This window comes from Muscardinus avellanarius (genome assembly GCF_963383645.1).
Source record: "Muscardinus avellanarius genome assembly, chromosome: 3".
NCBI lineage: Eukaryota > Metazoa > Chordata > Mammalia > Rodentia > Gliridae > Muscardinus > Muscardinus avellanarius.
In genome coordinates this window covers 2,101,539-2,115,163 of record NC_137788.1, presented here as the reverse complement: position 1 = coordinate 2,115,163, position 13,625 = coordinate 2,101,539, and the positions used below count along the sequence as shown (strand labels likewise).

At 58.7% G+C, this 13,625-nt stretch overlaps 1 protein-coding gene across 1 annotated transcript in view; it reads left to right on the top strand.

Moving 5' to 3' along the window:
* Positions 1 to 13,625, top strand: part of MEGF6 (multiple EGF like domains 6) — a gene marked incomplete at both ends in the record, with an annotated part of 104,764 nt that extends 91,139 nt beyond the window's left edge. Inside the window, 13 exons of the mRNA XM_080692721.1 lie at positions 372 to 500; positions 699 to 827; positions 2,264 to 2,392; positions 2,499 to 2,627; positions 2,743 to 2,874; positions 3,045 to 3,173; positions 3,606 to 3,734; positions 4,953 to 5,081; positions 5,295 to 5,423; positions 5,694 to 5,822; positions 5,900 to 6,028; positions 6,690 to 6,818; positions 13,531 to 13,625. Coding sequence (XP_080548847.1) covers positions 372 to 500; positions 699 to 827; positions 2,264 to 2,392; positions 2,499 to 2,627; positions 2,743 to 2,874; positions 3,045 to 3,173; positions 3,606 to 3,734; positions 4,953 to 5,081; positions 5,295 to 5,423; positions 5,694 to 5,822; positions 5,900 to 6,028; positions 6,690 to 6,818; positions 13,531 to 13,625 — 1,646 coding nt within the window. The remainder of the gene's footprint in view (positions 1 to 371; positions 501 to 698; positions 828 to 2,263; positions 2,393 to 2,498; positions 2,628 to 2,742; positions 2,875 to 3,044; positions 3,174 to 3,605; positions 3,735 to 4,952; positions 5,082 to 5,294; positions 5,424 to 5,693; positions 5,823 to 5,899; positions 6,029 to 6,689; positions 6,819 to 13,530) is intronic.

Here is a 13,625-nt window from a genome sequence, read left to right as displayed (position 1 = left end):
GTAGGCCTGCCTAGAAGTCCAGGGTCCAAGCCCAGATAATAGCCTCTTTCTTGCTGAGCCTGTGTGGTCATGTGTGGGTGGGATGCTGGGCCGAGTAACACTCCCTTACAACAGCAGGTGGGCGGGTGGGTGTGTTATAGCACCAGGGGGCCCTGGCCCAGGGGAGGGCAAAGGGGTTCCTCAGTGTTGTCCCCCAAGGCCAGGTTGGGGGTCCAGGCGTTCCTGGGGTACAGCCATCGTAGAGGTTGGACAGACAAGGTCCCCGACCGTATAGTCCGACACTGGGTTTTGTGAGGGTGCTGGAGGTCTACAGAACCCCAGGGGCTCTCCTGGCTGGATGCTGCAGGTTACCCCTCTCCCCCGGTCTCCAGCCTGCCCTGCTGGCCTGTATGGCAAGAACTGCCAACATGCCTGCCTCTGCCGGAACGGAGGGAGCTGCGACCCTGTCTCTGGTCACTGCGCATGCCCGGAGGGCTGGACGGGCCTGACTTGTGACGATGGTAACTTCTGGTGGCCCAGTGAAGGCGTGTCCCAGGCCAGGAGGACTCCCAGGCCAGAGGGCTGCGTCCCGGGCCTCTCCTTCCTAGGCTGATGCCCAAGGACATAGAACCCGGGGTCCTGGGTCCAGGAAGGCTGCGCCGGGTTCTTCTGGATCCCGTGGACTCCTGTGGCTCCTCACCCTTCCTCTGTCCCCGCAGAATGCCTCCCTGGACACTACGGAGCCGGCTGTCGGCTCAGCTGCAGCTGTCTCAATGGGGGCCTCTGTGACCGGCACACGGGCCAGTGCCTCTGCCCAGCCGGCTGGACTGGCGACAAGTGTCAGAGCTGTGAGTGGGGCCAGGGAGGCTGGAGGCCCTGCTAGGCTGGTCGGGGTGCCCTCAGCCCCACTCCAGGTCCAGGACCAAGGCCAGGGCTGGCGCTCACTGTCAGGAGGGGATGCCTGCTAGCTGAGCTGCCTACAGGCCCCTGTGGGAGGTCTCTGGGCCTAGGAGGCTGTCCTGATGGGCTGGGGAGCTTCTCCTTTCACTGGGGAGGGTGGGGGCTTTTGACACCCCCCATGGTTGCAGATGTTTGATGCACTGGGACGGGGCAGGGTGGCAGGTCCCATCTTAGGACTCCACAGAAGGACCCTTTTTTTTTTTTTGGTGTGGTACCTGGGATGGGACCTAGGGGCATTCTATGTCCTAGCTATACCCCAGCCCGATTTTTTAAATTCTTGAGCCAGGCATGATGGCGCACACGTATAATCCCAGCACTTGGGAGGCTGAGACAGAAGAATCACACAAGTTCGAAGCCAGCCTCTTAGTGAAACCAGCTACTTAGACTTTCAGCAACTTAGTGAGACCCTGTTTCCAAATAAAATATAAAATGGGTCTGGGCATATAGCCCAGAGGTAGAAAGCCTTTGGGTTACACCCCCAGTACCACCAAAGTAATAATAATAATAATAATAATAATAATAATAATAATAATAATAAATTATTATTATTATTATTCTTTATTTTGAAACAGGCTCTCACTGAGTTGCAAAGGGCCTCACTAAGTATCTGAGGCTGCCTTGAACCATGATCCTCGTGTTAGCCTCTCACATGCTGGGACTACAAGCACGTGCCACCACACCAGCTCAGAGAGGGACCCTTTGTCCCTTGGTCCTGAAGCCTGAGCTGGTTGGGGCCCCCAGGAAGTGCAGGGAGGCCACAGCTTCTGTGCCTGCAGAGCCTTGTCCAGCCAGCCAGGCCCCTAGCCCCTTCAGAGCCTCGGTGACTGGGCATCAGGGTGGACGCTGCCTGTCATGTCCTGGGCTCTGGCCACCACCAGACCTCCTACTCACAAGCCATGCTCAACCCGGGCAGCATCTTGCTCTGCCCATGCCTGGGTCCACGGGCTGTGGGAGGCTGAGCTGGGGCCGTGGTCAAGGGCCGGTCCTTAATCAGTAGCTCTTCACACCTGCTGCCACGGCCGAGCTCAGCTCCTGAGTCCCCATCTCCCTTTCTCCTTCGATCCCCAGGGGCCCTGAGGGCTCGAGGCTTCACTCTCTGCTCTGTTTTTTTGCTTTTTTTTTTTTTTTTTTGTGGTACTGGGGATGGAACCCAGGTGCATTCTACCTCCGAGCTACACCCCCAGCCCTATCTTTTATTCTGTATTTTGAAACAGGGTCTCACTGAGTTGCAAAGGGCCTCACTAAGTAGCTGAGGCTGCCCTACTGTCTCAGCCTCCCTCCCAAATGCTGGGATTACCAGCTTGGTCTGTGTTTTTCTCTGCAGCTTGTGCTGAGGGAACTTTTGGAGTTCGCTGTGAGGAGCACTGTGCTTGCCGACGGGGAGCCACCTGTCACCCCGTGACAGGGACCTGCCTCTGCCCCCCAGGATGGCGGGGCTCTCGGTGTGAGAATGGTGAGCCTGGTGGTGCCTGGGGGGCCAGGGGGCCCCCACAGTGGGCTTGGACTGTTGCGGCCTGGGGTGCCCCCAGGGAGCCTCTGTAACCCATACCTTCCTGCAGCCTGCCCACCTGGCTGGTTTGGAGAGGCCTGTGCCCGGCAGTGCCGCTGCCCACCTGGGGCCCCCTGCCACCATGTCACCGGGGAGTGTCGCTGTCCGCTGGGCTTCAAGGGGCCTGGCTGTGAGCAGGGTAGGTGCTGCCCCCACCCCACCGTGCAGGAGAGGCACTCTGGGGGGGGGGATTCCTGGAGAGGTGTCCATTCCTGAGGCTGGACAAGGACTGAGCCCACCCCATCTGCACCCAGCCTGCCGGCCCGGCACTTTCGGAGAGGACTGTGGTCATCCATGCCTGTGTCCCGGTGACAACCAGGCTTGTCATCCTGCCACGGGGGCCTGTGGGTGTGCAGCTGGCTACTTCGGGCCTGGTTGCCAGCAACGTGAGTGGTTCCTGGGGCCGCCTGCTGGGGCCACCCCCACTCCCTGGGAAGGCCTTAGTCCAAGGGGCTGAAGGCGGGTCGTGGGGGGCCTTGCAGGGGCAGCCATGCTGCATTCGGGGCTGCTGGGGGCCTCTAGCCCCAGCTCCTGGCAGAGGTCTCTGTTGCCACAGGATGCCCACCTGGGCGCTACGGCCCAGGCTGCGAACAGGAGTGTGGCTGTCTGAATGGAGGCTCCTGTGACGTGGCCACGGGGGCCTGCCGCTGTCCCCCTGGCTTCCTGGGGGCTGACTGCAGTCTCAGTGAGTGGCTGGGCTGCAGCTTGGGGGCCTTTTTTATCTCTGGGGAGCAGGACCCCGCAGCCAGCCTGAGGGAGGGTGCCCTCCTGGCTGTCCACCTCCTCAAGCCTTTGGGGTCTTATGCCAGGCTGGCCCGAGGCTGAGCAGAGCTGGGGTGGCAGAGAGGGCCTCCAGGCCTGGGGCATCAGTGTGTCCAGCTTCACCCTGGCTGTGGGCTGACCCCAGCCGATTCCACAGCTGTGCCCAGACCAGCCGGGCAACTGCAGCTGTGGCCAGGAGTCCTGCTGAGGATAGGGCCTTTCCCCTGAGTCACGGAGGACTTTCCATGGGGGTGGGGGTGGCCATGAGTCACTGCACAGTGGGCCCCCAGGGCAGGCCCCAGCAGAGCATGAGTGGAAAGCAGGGGCAGACAGCTCACCCTCCCCTCCCTGGCAGGCTGTCCGCAGGGCCGCTTTGGCCTCAGTTGTACCCGTGTGTGTGCGTGCGGGCAGGGGGCAGCCTGCGACCCTGTGACCGGCACTTGTATCTGCCCGCCGGGGAGGACTGGCGTCCACTGTGAGCGTGGTGAGTGTCCACCGGGGGTCAGGCACATGGGCCTTCATGGAGGCCCTTCAGTCAGCTGCAGGGGAGACCAGAAGGACAAACTGAGGTCACTGGGAGGTCGGGCCTCCAGGGACCACATCCACACTCGAGGCCGCCATGAATCCCCAAGGGACCCTGGGAAGAGGTGGCACTGTGGCTGGGTAGACAGGTCCTGCCAGGCCACCCCAGATCCCGCCTCCACCCTTGGGACCCCTGCGCTAAGGCCACTTAAGGTCATGTCCATGTCCCTGTGGCTGGTGGGGGCTGCGGGCTCTGACCCAGGGCCCTCCTGGCAGGACGGGTCAGGCAGCTGCTTTCTGTCTGGGTTTTTTTCCCCCCATTTATTTATTTACATTTTTCCAATACTGGGAATGGAACCCAGGAGCATTCTACCCATGAGCTACACTCCCCAGCCCTATTTTTAATTATTTATTTTATTTATTTATATTTTCTGGTACTGGGGATGGAACCCAGGAGCATTCTACCTCCGAGCGACTATTTTTTATTCTTTATCTTGAAACAGGGTTTTACTGAGTTGCAAAGGGCCTCACTAAGTAGCTGAGGCTGTCTGCGAACCTCAGTCCTCCTGTCTTAGCCTCCCAAATGCTGGGATTACAAGTGTGTGCCACCACGCCCGGTAGCTGCTTTTCTGTCTCTGTGGAGGCATCTTCTTGGTGATGTCCCCAGGTCTAGGCTGAGACCCTGGCAGAGGAAGGAGCAGATCACAGACTGTGGACACGGCCCCAGGCCACACCCACCACCCCTGGGCCTGGCCCCTCCCTCTAACCCTGGTTCTCAGCCTTGGGGCTGGGAGCCTGTGCAGCCAGATGCCGGACACCCAGGGATCTTCTCCAGGCAGGACCTGGCCTGGCCCTGCCCACCTGGCCCACCTACAGGATAGACATCTACCACCTTCCTGCTCGGAGGATGTGCGCCCACTCCTGGCGGCCTGTGGGGAGCTTGCGATCACATCCTGACTCCTCCCACTGGCTGGGAGTGCTCACAGCCCTAGAAGACCCTGGCCCCCAGGCCGGGCCTGGTGTCTGCTGTCTGAGTGAGCAGTCAAGATGTGGTGGTGTTGCTTTTTGGCATCGAAGCTTCGGGGAGTGTTTCTTGAATGAATGGCCGCCTGCATGGGGATGTATCCCTGGTGCGTGGCTGGCCTGGCCAGAACTCTGAGCAGCACCGTCTGCTCCCCAGGCTGTCCCCGGAACCGGTTTGGTGTGGGCTGTGAGCAGGAGTGTGCCTGCAGAAATGGGGGCCTGTGCCACCCGGCCAGTGGCAGCTGTTCCTGCGGCCTGGGCTGGACCGGGCCGCACTGCGACCAGGGTGAGTGCGCGGGGTCAACCGACCTGCAGCCTCTGGTCCCTTGCACGGGGGACAGAGAGGGGACCTGGCTCTGGGAGGGGAGTGGCCCAGGTGCCTGAGGAGGGAGCAGAGGCTGGGCCTTTGTGGGGTCTCTGGGCTGGGGAAGTCTCCAGGGTCCCCTGAGTCAGCCCAGTGCCTGAGGAACTGCCCTTCCTGTCCCCTCTGTCTCCCCAGCCTGTCCCCCTGGACGCTACGGCTCTGCCTGCCGCTTGGAATGTTCCTGTCAAAACAACAGCACCTGCGATCCCACCACGGGCACCTGCCACTGTGGCCCTGGCTTCTACGGACAGGCCTGCGAGCACTGTGAGTCGTGGGGCTGGGACCCTGCCCCGGCCGGCCGGAGCCACTATGGGTGGCTGGCTGTCCCCCGGCCTGTGTGGGCCATCTGGGCTGGCCTCGGATTTGTGACACCGATGGCCCCCTGGTCAGGCATTGCCCACGGGCCGACTTGCACAGGGAACCGGAGAGCTGGGCTTTTGCTCCTTGGATGCCCCCACCTCTCTGTGGGAGAGGCGAACAGGAGGTCTCTGTTGCCTCCTGCCTCGGCCTGTTCTAACCAGGGTCCTCCCTCAGCCTGTCCCCCCGGCTTCCACGGAGCTGGCTGCCAGGAGGCCTGTGCATGCCAGCGAGGAGCCCCCTGCGACCCTGCCAGTGGCCAGTGCCTCTGCCCCGGTGGTTTCCACGGGCAGTTCTGTGAGAGAGGTGGGTGCTGTGTCCCCCAAAGACCCCCGCCCAATACCTCTGCCCTGCCCCTCCACTGAGCCCACTGCCCCCGCCAGGGTGTGAACCGGGCTCGTTTGGAGAGGGCTGCCAGCAGCGGTGTGGCTGCAGCCGGGGGGTGCCCTGTGACCCCATCAGCGGCCTTTGCCTGTGCCCCCCGGGGCGCACAGGAGCCACGTGTGAACTGGGTGAGTAGAGGGTTCTGCCCGGAATGCCGTGGGGGGCAGGGGTATCTGTTGGTAGCAGATTTCCATTGAGCAGGCATGCGCTTTCTTGCCAGCCCTGTGGGGCACCATGCCCTCCTGCAGTCTCTGTGCCCCAGCCCATACCCTCTGGGGCACATGGTACCCATGTGGCACCAAGTCTGGGGCTCCCACTGGAACCGTCAAGCCCAGGCCCTGATCATGGCTGCCCAGAGTTTCGGGGCCTTCACCAGGCTGGGGTCTTGGCCAGGGAGCAGGCCCCTCTAGGTGGAAAGATGCCCTTGATCTGCCAGCCTTGGGAGTGGGCATCGCAGGGCTATGGCCCGGTCAGACGTGAGGCTCCACTTGAGGCCTGGGACTGCCCGGCTGGGGCTACAAACTGGCCTCGCTGTTCTTGGGTGAGCCCGGGGATGGGCACCTGTGGTCACCAGGCCGCCCTTGCTTATCCAGGGGCCAGGCAGGAGCGTGGGTTGTGGATCTGGGCACGTACCCGGGCACTGAGGCTTCTCATGCTTGGCTAGGGAATGCTTCTGTGGAAGGCAGAACAGAGGCTGGCTCCCATGGCTCAGCTCTACCCCCGCCCAAGCCGCACCATCCTGGGAGGCAGGGGTGGTGCTCAGCCTCTCCCACCCTCCTGCCCATGCAGATTGCAAGGTGGGCCGCTTCGGGCCGGGCTGTGCCCTGCATTGTGACTGCGGGGGTGGGGCTGACTGCGACCCCGTCAGCGGACAGTGCCACTGCGTGGATGGCCACACGGGGCCCACATGCCGGGAAGGTGAGTCATGCTCCCAGGGGACAGATGGGAAGACACGGTGCCCCCACCCGTGGCTGATCACCCAGCCCTTGCCCTAGCACCACCGAGTGGGCTGAGCCAGGGTAGCCCGAGATGACTCGGCCATCCCTGCTCAGTACCCACTGCCCACACAGCTGAGGCGTGAAACACATGGATACTTAACGATGGGGCCGAGCCGGGCCACGCCGGCAGCCTGAAGCAGCTCACTCCTCCCTATCCACACAGCTCCAGGGTGGGCTGCAAACCACTGTCGGAGCCTGCAAGTGGCCCGGCCCCAAAGCCAAGCCCTGTGTCTACCAGCGTGTGTGTGTGCATATGCTGATATGCTTTTGCAACACTACAAGCGTGTGCAGAGTGTGTGCATGTATGCACGCCGTGTATGCTCTAATACATGTGTGTGCAGGTGCATGTGTGTGGTCCAGCACATGCATGCTTTGGTGTGTGCCGAACCTGCACGCACCACACACGCAGAGCTGGAGAAGGTGCCCTTGGGCCTGCAGGCCTCTGCTGGGATGTGCTCTGCAGCAGGCAGAGCCTGGGGTGCCCAGCTCCTCTGGCAGCCCAGATCAGCTCCCAGGCCCCGCCCACTGCAGGTGGTGGGTTGGGAAGTGTCTCTTTAGAGGGAGGTGGGAAGCAGGCTAAGGGCTCGTGGGGTGGGATGTGCAGTATGGATACTGTGTACAAGTGCACTTTTTTGAGCCTCTCCAAGGTGGTCCTGGCCTCAAACTTATTGCCAAAAAGCGAGGGAGCCTTTCCCACAGCAGGTTGGAGGGTGGGGCCAGGCACAAACTTGCTGGCTGGTCTCTGGGTATATAACGCTGTCCACAGCGGCACCCAGTGGTCAGGTGTGGTAGTGCACCCTAGGGCACTTTGGCTACAAAGGTGACCCCCTGGGCAGGGCCTCTCTGGCCTTTGGGAATCCCCAGCCCTGCTCTCCACCCCAGTGAACTTAGCTCCTCCTGACCCCTCCTGGAAGGGCCGAAGCTGTCATTTGGGGAAGAGGCAGGTTCTACTACTTGCACAGAACTAAGATGGAGGGAGGGGCTGTGCCGGGGAGTGGGGCCCCTGCAGGCCTAAGTGAGGTTAGGCCTTAGTCCCTACTGCTGTTCCCCACACAAGCAGGGGGTTTCAACCTGAACTGCTGTCTGTCCTCACACAGGGGGTCCCTTCCAGGCCACCCCTCCAGGTCCTCAGGCCAGAGGGTGCATTGTGGCATGTCCAGAGGAGGGCCCCTCATGGCCGTGGAGGCTCCTGCTGCCCTGAGACCTTCAGAATCAGAGCCGCGGAGATGGGTCTGGATAGGCTGGGAGCAGGGCAGGCTGCTTCCCTGCCCTGGGCTCAGCCACCGAGGAGAAGTGGGGTGTCAGCTGGAGCCCGGGCTTTTCCAGAGTAGGACTGACCCTCCTTTCTCCTCCTGCCCCCAGTGGCCACACAGCCAGCCTCCGGCAGGCCAGCACCCCAGCTCAGTGGCAGGGCCGTGAAGCACTAGAAGAGGCCGCCCCTGCTGTGGAGGCTCCGCCACCGAGTCCCTGTGGAGGGAGCAGGCCTTTGGTGACACGAAAGGACACGAGGACCCAGGACTGTTGGACCCACCCCTACCCAGAGTGCTGCGGGCCTTTGCGGAGGGCTGTGGACAATTGCGGCCTCTTGCTCGGCCAGGGCCCAATGCCATGTGGGAGGCCTCGTGTGGCCATGAGGAACCCAGAGGAGTGGACCGGGCCTTGGGCTGTGCTGGTCATTCCAGGTGCTCGGTGGGCTGTGCTAAGGATGCACCAACCCTTCTGAGGCCCTGGCAGGTGCAGGCCCTCTGAGCAGGTCTTCTGGTGCTAGGCCCTGGACTGCTGCAGCCCGGCTGACCGTGTACCCGGAACTGTAGCCTGGCCTGTATTTATGTCAAGGTATTTATGGGCAGCTCCACACGCCCCGCCGCCCTGGGCCAGCTGGAAGCTGCCCTGTCCCAGGAAGCCCGGACTCAGGCCGGCAAGGCTCTAGGGTTCTCTAGTGGGCCGACTCAGGTTCTATGTAAAGCCCAGTGAGTTAAAGGGGCAGGTGCTTTCTTGCGGCCTGTGTCTTTGCTGCTTTCTGTGGGCTCTGTGTGGGCTCCTTTCTGGACCAGCCAGCACAAGGGGGCTCCTAGGCAGGAGGCCCAGGCTGGCACTGCAACCCCCCGGGGGGCTCACGAGTCACAGTGGGGGTTTCTTGGTCGTCAGTGCTGTAGAGGAGGGCACGGGAGCTGCCCCAGGCCAAGGCCAAACATACCCATGGCCAGGGGGCCTCTGAGACCTGGAAAGCGGCTATTCCCAGAAGGCATACAGGAGGAGCGGCCCTTGGGGACGAGGGCAGGGCTGGTGCAGGGGCACCTGGGCTAGGGCTGCTTGGAAGAGCTGAGCGAGCCCTGCCCCGGCCTCAGCAGGGCTCAGGATGGGCACCGTTGCAGGGGACAGGTGTTCCTTGGGCATGAACAGGCCGGGCCTCGGGGCACGGTGCTCGTGGGCTGAAGTGAGGGGTGGGGTGGGGACTCCTCCAGACAAGGGGGCAGCTGGTGGAGGAGGTTGGACACAAAATGTAGCAGGACACTCATATCCTAAGACTCTGCCCCGCCTCCCACCCGAGAAGGCCCCCTCAGGCCTGTGCTACGGCCCCCACCTTTCCTCTAACACCAGCCAGGGCAGCTGATACCCCCGGAGGTACAGTATCTCACAGGACAAACTGAGCAATGAGCCCGGCCACCATTAGCTGACGAGGGGACAGCTTACAGCAGCAAAACCAAATTAACGTGCCACCGTAGTAAGACTTTATTAGTAATAGTACTGGGGACCGGACCCAGGGGTATTCTGCCTCTGAGCTACACCCCCAGCCCTATTTTATTTTTTATTTTGAAACAAGATCTTAGTTGCTGAGGCTGGCCTCAAACCCGCGATCCTCCTGTCTCACCCTCCTAAGTACTGGGATTCCGTGTATGTGTCGCTGTGCCTGCCTCGTATGAAGACTTGTGATGCAGGAACAAGCAGACGGAGCAGAGCCACCGCTGGCGGATATGAGCGTGGCAACAGTCTACCTGGGAAGGTGAGGCCCCAGGGGTGGGTAAGTGGATACCGTTAAGGGTGGACCTCAGCTCAGGACATCCTCCCCAGGACACAGCGGGGAAGGATGTTCACAGAAATGGACGATGGAGTGTTAGTTAACATCCTTCCAACCACAGTCCTAAAAAAAGAAAAAAGGAGAAACCATCCACACAAGCAGTGAACAGGAGGTTCCCAGTGCTGAGAACAAATGATCTTACAGGACAAAGAAAAAGAAAATCCCCCTGGTCTAACATAGAGGAAACGTGCATTCCAAAATGCCCGGGGAAGAGAGATGAGGACGGGGCCTTTAACAGACTTCGTAGGAGAAACACTGCAGCCAGAGAGCAGTGATGTTCTGCCTTCAAACTGCCAAAGGATTTTGAAGTCTGCATTTTTATGCCCAGCTAAGCTGTCATGACCGGCACAGTCAGCGGGGGCCCGAGGTCTGCAGAGCATCCGTGCACTCACCCACCAAGGCCTTATTTAAAATGCTCTAGGAAAAAATCTTCAGCAAGAAGAGGGAGGAAGCCGGGAAAGAGCTACAGATATTCCTCATCAGACTTCCCATGAGACCTCAGTGACCTAGTTAGGAAAACTGGAATATTCCTGTTAACCCACAAGGGCAGCTGGACTGTGCCATGATGCGTGAGGATGTACACGGGGTGGCTTCAAGTGGGAAGTCGCTGGTCCCAGCTGGTGAAAGACTCCCGGGCCAGATTGAGGAGGCGGAACTGGAGCCCAGACCCCACGTGCAGATGCAGCCGGCACCAGGATGCCAACGGGATTTAGTCCCTCTGGAGGAAACAGTCCATCCAGGGGAAGGAAGGAAAGGAGGGGAAATAAGGCAGCAGAAGAAGACGGGCTTACAAGTCCTAGTGTATACGCTTAACGGTGAAAACTCCTAACCAGGTGTCTAGGCCGCTTAAAAACAGTCAGCAGAACCTTTTTTTTTTTTTTTTTTTTTTTGGTGGTACTGGGGTTCCTGGAAACCCTTTTACCTCCAGGCTACACTCCCAGAACTATTTTATATATTTTTTTAAATTTGGAAACAGGGTCTCTTAATCCAGAGAGGCTGGCTTCAAACCTGCGTGATCCTCCTGTCTCCGTCTCCCAAGCGTGGGGATTACAAGCGTGCGCCACCACGCCCAGTGTGTCGGCAGAGTCTTGACCGTACGAGACTCCACTGAAGGGTAGGAATGGGCCACACCAAGGAAAGCTGGGGGGACCTCCAGTATTTCAGGTGAAAAGCCTCGTGACTATACATACACACTCAGGTGTACCGCATAGGCGCAAACATTCTTGAGCAATGATGGATACGACAGGCAGAAATAAAGAACGTGCTTTTAAGGTGCTCTTTCCAGAAGCCCATAGATTAAGCCAACGAGACAGAGAAAGGAAGAAAAATTTGAGAAAGCTTTATCACAGTGGTATAGATGCATTCATATCTCTCTATATATGGGACCGGGGGCTGAACCCAGGGGCATTCTGCCTCCAAGATACATCCCCAGCCCTTTTTTGTTTTTTATTTTGAGGGTTTTGGTAAGCTGCTAAGGTGGGCCTTGAACCTGTGGTCCTCGTCTTCAGCTTCCTAAGCACTGGGGTTGCAAGCATGTGCTGCCATGCCTGGCTTACAGCTAGAATATTTATATATTCTACATATATACTTATAATTATGTATGCAAACTCTGCCCAGCAAATGGAGAATAAGGGAACATTTAAGAAAACCTAAATTTCCATCTTTGAGGACAGAAAAAAATAAAGCTTAGCGGAGTGATAATTTTTTTTTTTAAGCATGACGCATGAAAAAAAATACAGAAGGGAGAAGCAGCTCTAGATGCGAGGTAGAGTAAGACCTAGAGCATCATGGGTAGTGATGACCTGCAACTTGGAAAACGGAAAATGGACAAGGTTTAGGTGAAGACGTAAAACAACAGGACTGATCCCAGTAGAGATCTAGAGATAGTTGACAGAGACTAAACCAGTTCCTAAGTGAACACAACAGCAGAGAAAGGTCCGCGCCTCTGCTGGCACCGGCCCTGACCACCTCTGGCGCAGGTGTTGGTATGCGTGGCCAGATTCTCGGGGTGCCGGGACCCGATCGAATGGGACTTGTTCCAGAGACTCTAAACAGAGGAGACGCAGCTCAGCTGGCTCGCCAGGCCAGGATAAACTTGGCTCTGGAACCAGCTGAGCGGGGATAGAAAGACTGCAAATTTCCCACAAGACTCCTAAGCGAAAAACGGGCTAGCCAGATACAAGTGTTTAAATACAACACCGCCTCGAACAAATGCAAGAAAATGTTTCTGTGTATTTGAGGAGAAACTCCCAGAGTAGAGAACACATCTGGTAGAGTTCAACACTTGATCAGGATGCCACCTTGTGGGAAACACGAGTACAGAAGGGACTTCCCATGATGCATTTAGTGGAGAAACCAATGAATCTGGTCTGTCCGGCCACTGCACATTCAAGAGGCCTCCCGCCTCTACCTAACTGACCACCATCGCTCTGTTTCGTGGTCTATGTCTGCTTGGTCTTCCCCACGAGGACACAAGGTCTTGAGGGTGGGGGCAGGGGCTTGCTGGTTTCCTGGTGGGCACCCTGGACCCAAACCTGGGTCAAGAATCAAAAGACAACACCTATACCATCATCGGATCCCCCCGCCCCAAGCTCCGAGGCCCCGATGCGCTGTTAGATGAGCAACAGCGTGGGAGGGTCTGCAGCAAGGGAGACACTTGCCTTGGTTTTCGGGGGACCGGATGATCTCTCTAGACTATCTCAAACGGGCAACAGGTTGTCGTAATTACTAAGAATTCAGCAAGGTTAGCAACAAAACCCCGCAAATCACAAAATGTATAAAGCTTTGAAATCTACGGAAACCACCAATTCTTCAACATCAGCCACGACCAGCTAGAAAACGACTCAAGGAGCCGGGTGTGGTGGCGCCCGCTTGTCGTCCCTGTACTTGAGAGGCTGAGAAAAAGGGATCTCCAAGTTCGCGGCCAGCCTCGGCTACTTAGCGAGGCCCTCTGCAACTTACTGAGACCCTGTTTCAAAATAAAGAATAAAAAATAGGGCTGGGGGTTTAGCTCAGAGGTAGAAGGCCCCTGGGTTCCATCCCCAGTATTGAAAAACAAAACAAAACAAAAAAACACCACCACCATCATCAACAAAAAAGGACAAGTATTCACGGTATCGACGACGCGGAGCCCAGACCTGCTTGGGAATGCCTCTGGCAAGAGGGTTTTCTGGATCTTCTCAAGCATTTTGAGAGACTTGGACGGCCAGAAGAAATGAAGACAACGGGACGAATGTGACGTGGTAGACATCACCATCTTCCCGGCCACACACCTGCTGCGATTCTAACCTGCTGAATCAAAAGCCCGACAGGAGTCTGCAGGGGGCAGCTGTCCGGGGAGCCATTTGCTAAACCGCTAAAATGGCCGAGGGGCTGATGTGGAGAGAGGAGGAGCAGAATGTCTGTGGACAGCAATGTCCGTGGTTGGGGCCCTGGTATCCTTTGGCTTTACCCCCATAGGGCAGACCTGGAGCCAGAGGGCTGGGCATGGGATTCTGGGATCCCAGTGCCTCGGCGCTCTGGTCTGGCCAGCAGTGCCTCTGTTGGCCACCAGGGGTGCTCAAGGATGCGCCACTGCAGGGCTGGAGGACGGAGTGGGGGGAGGACAGTGCAGGCTATGGAATGTTCCAGACCAGTGAGGAATTATGA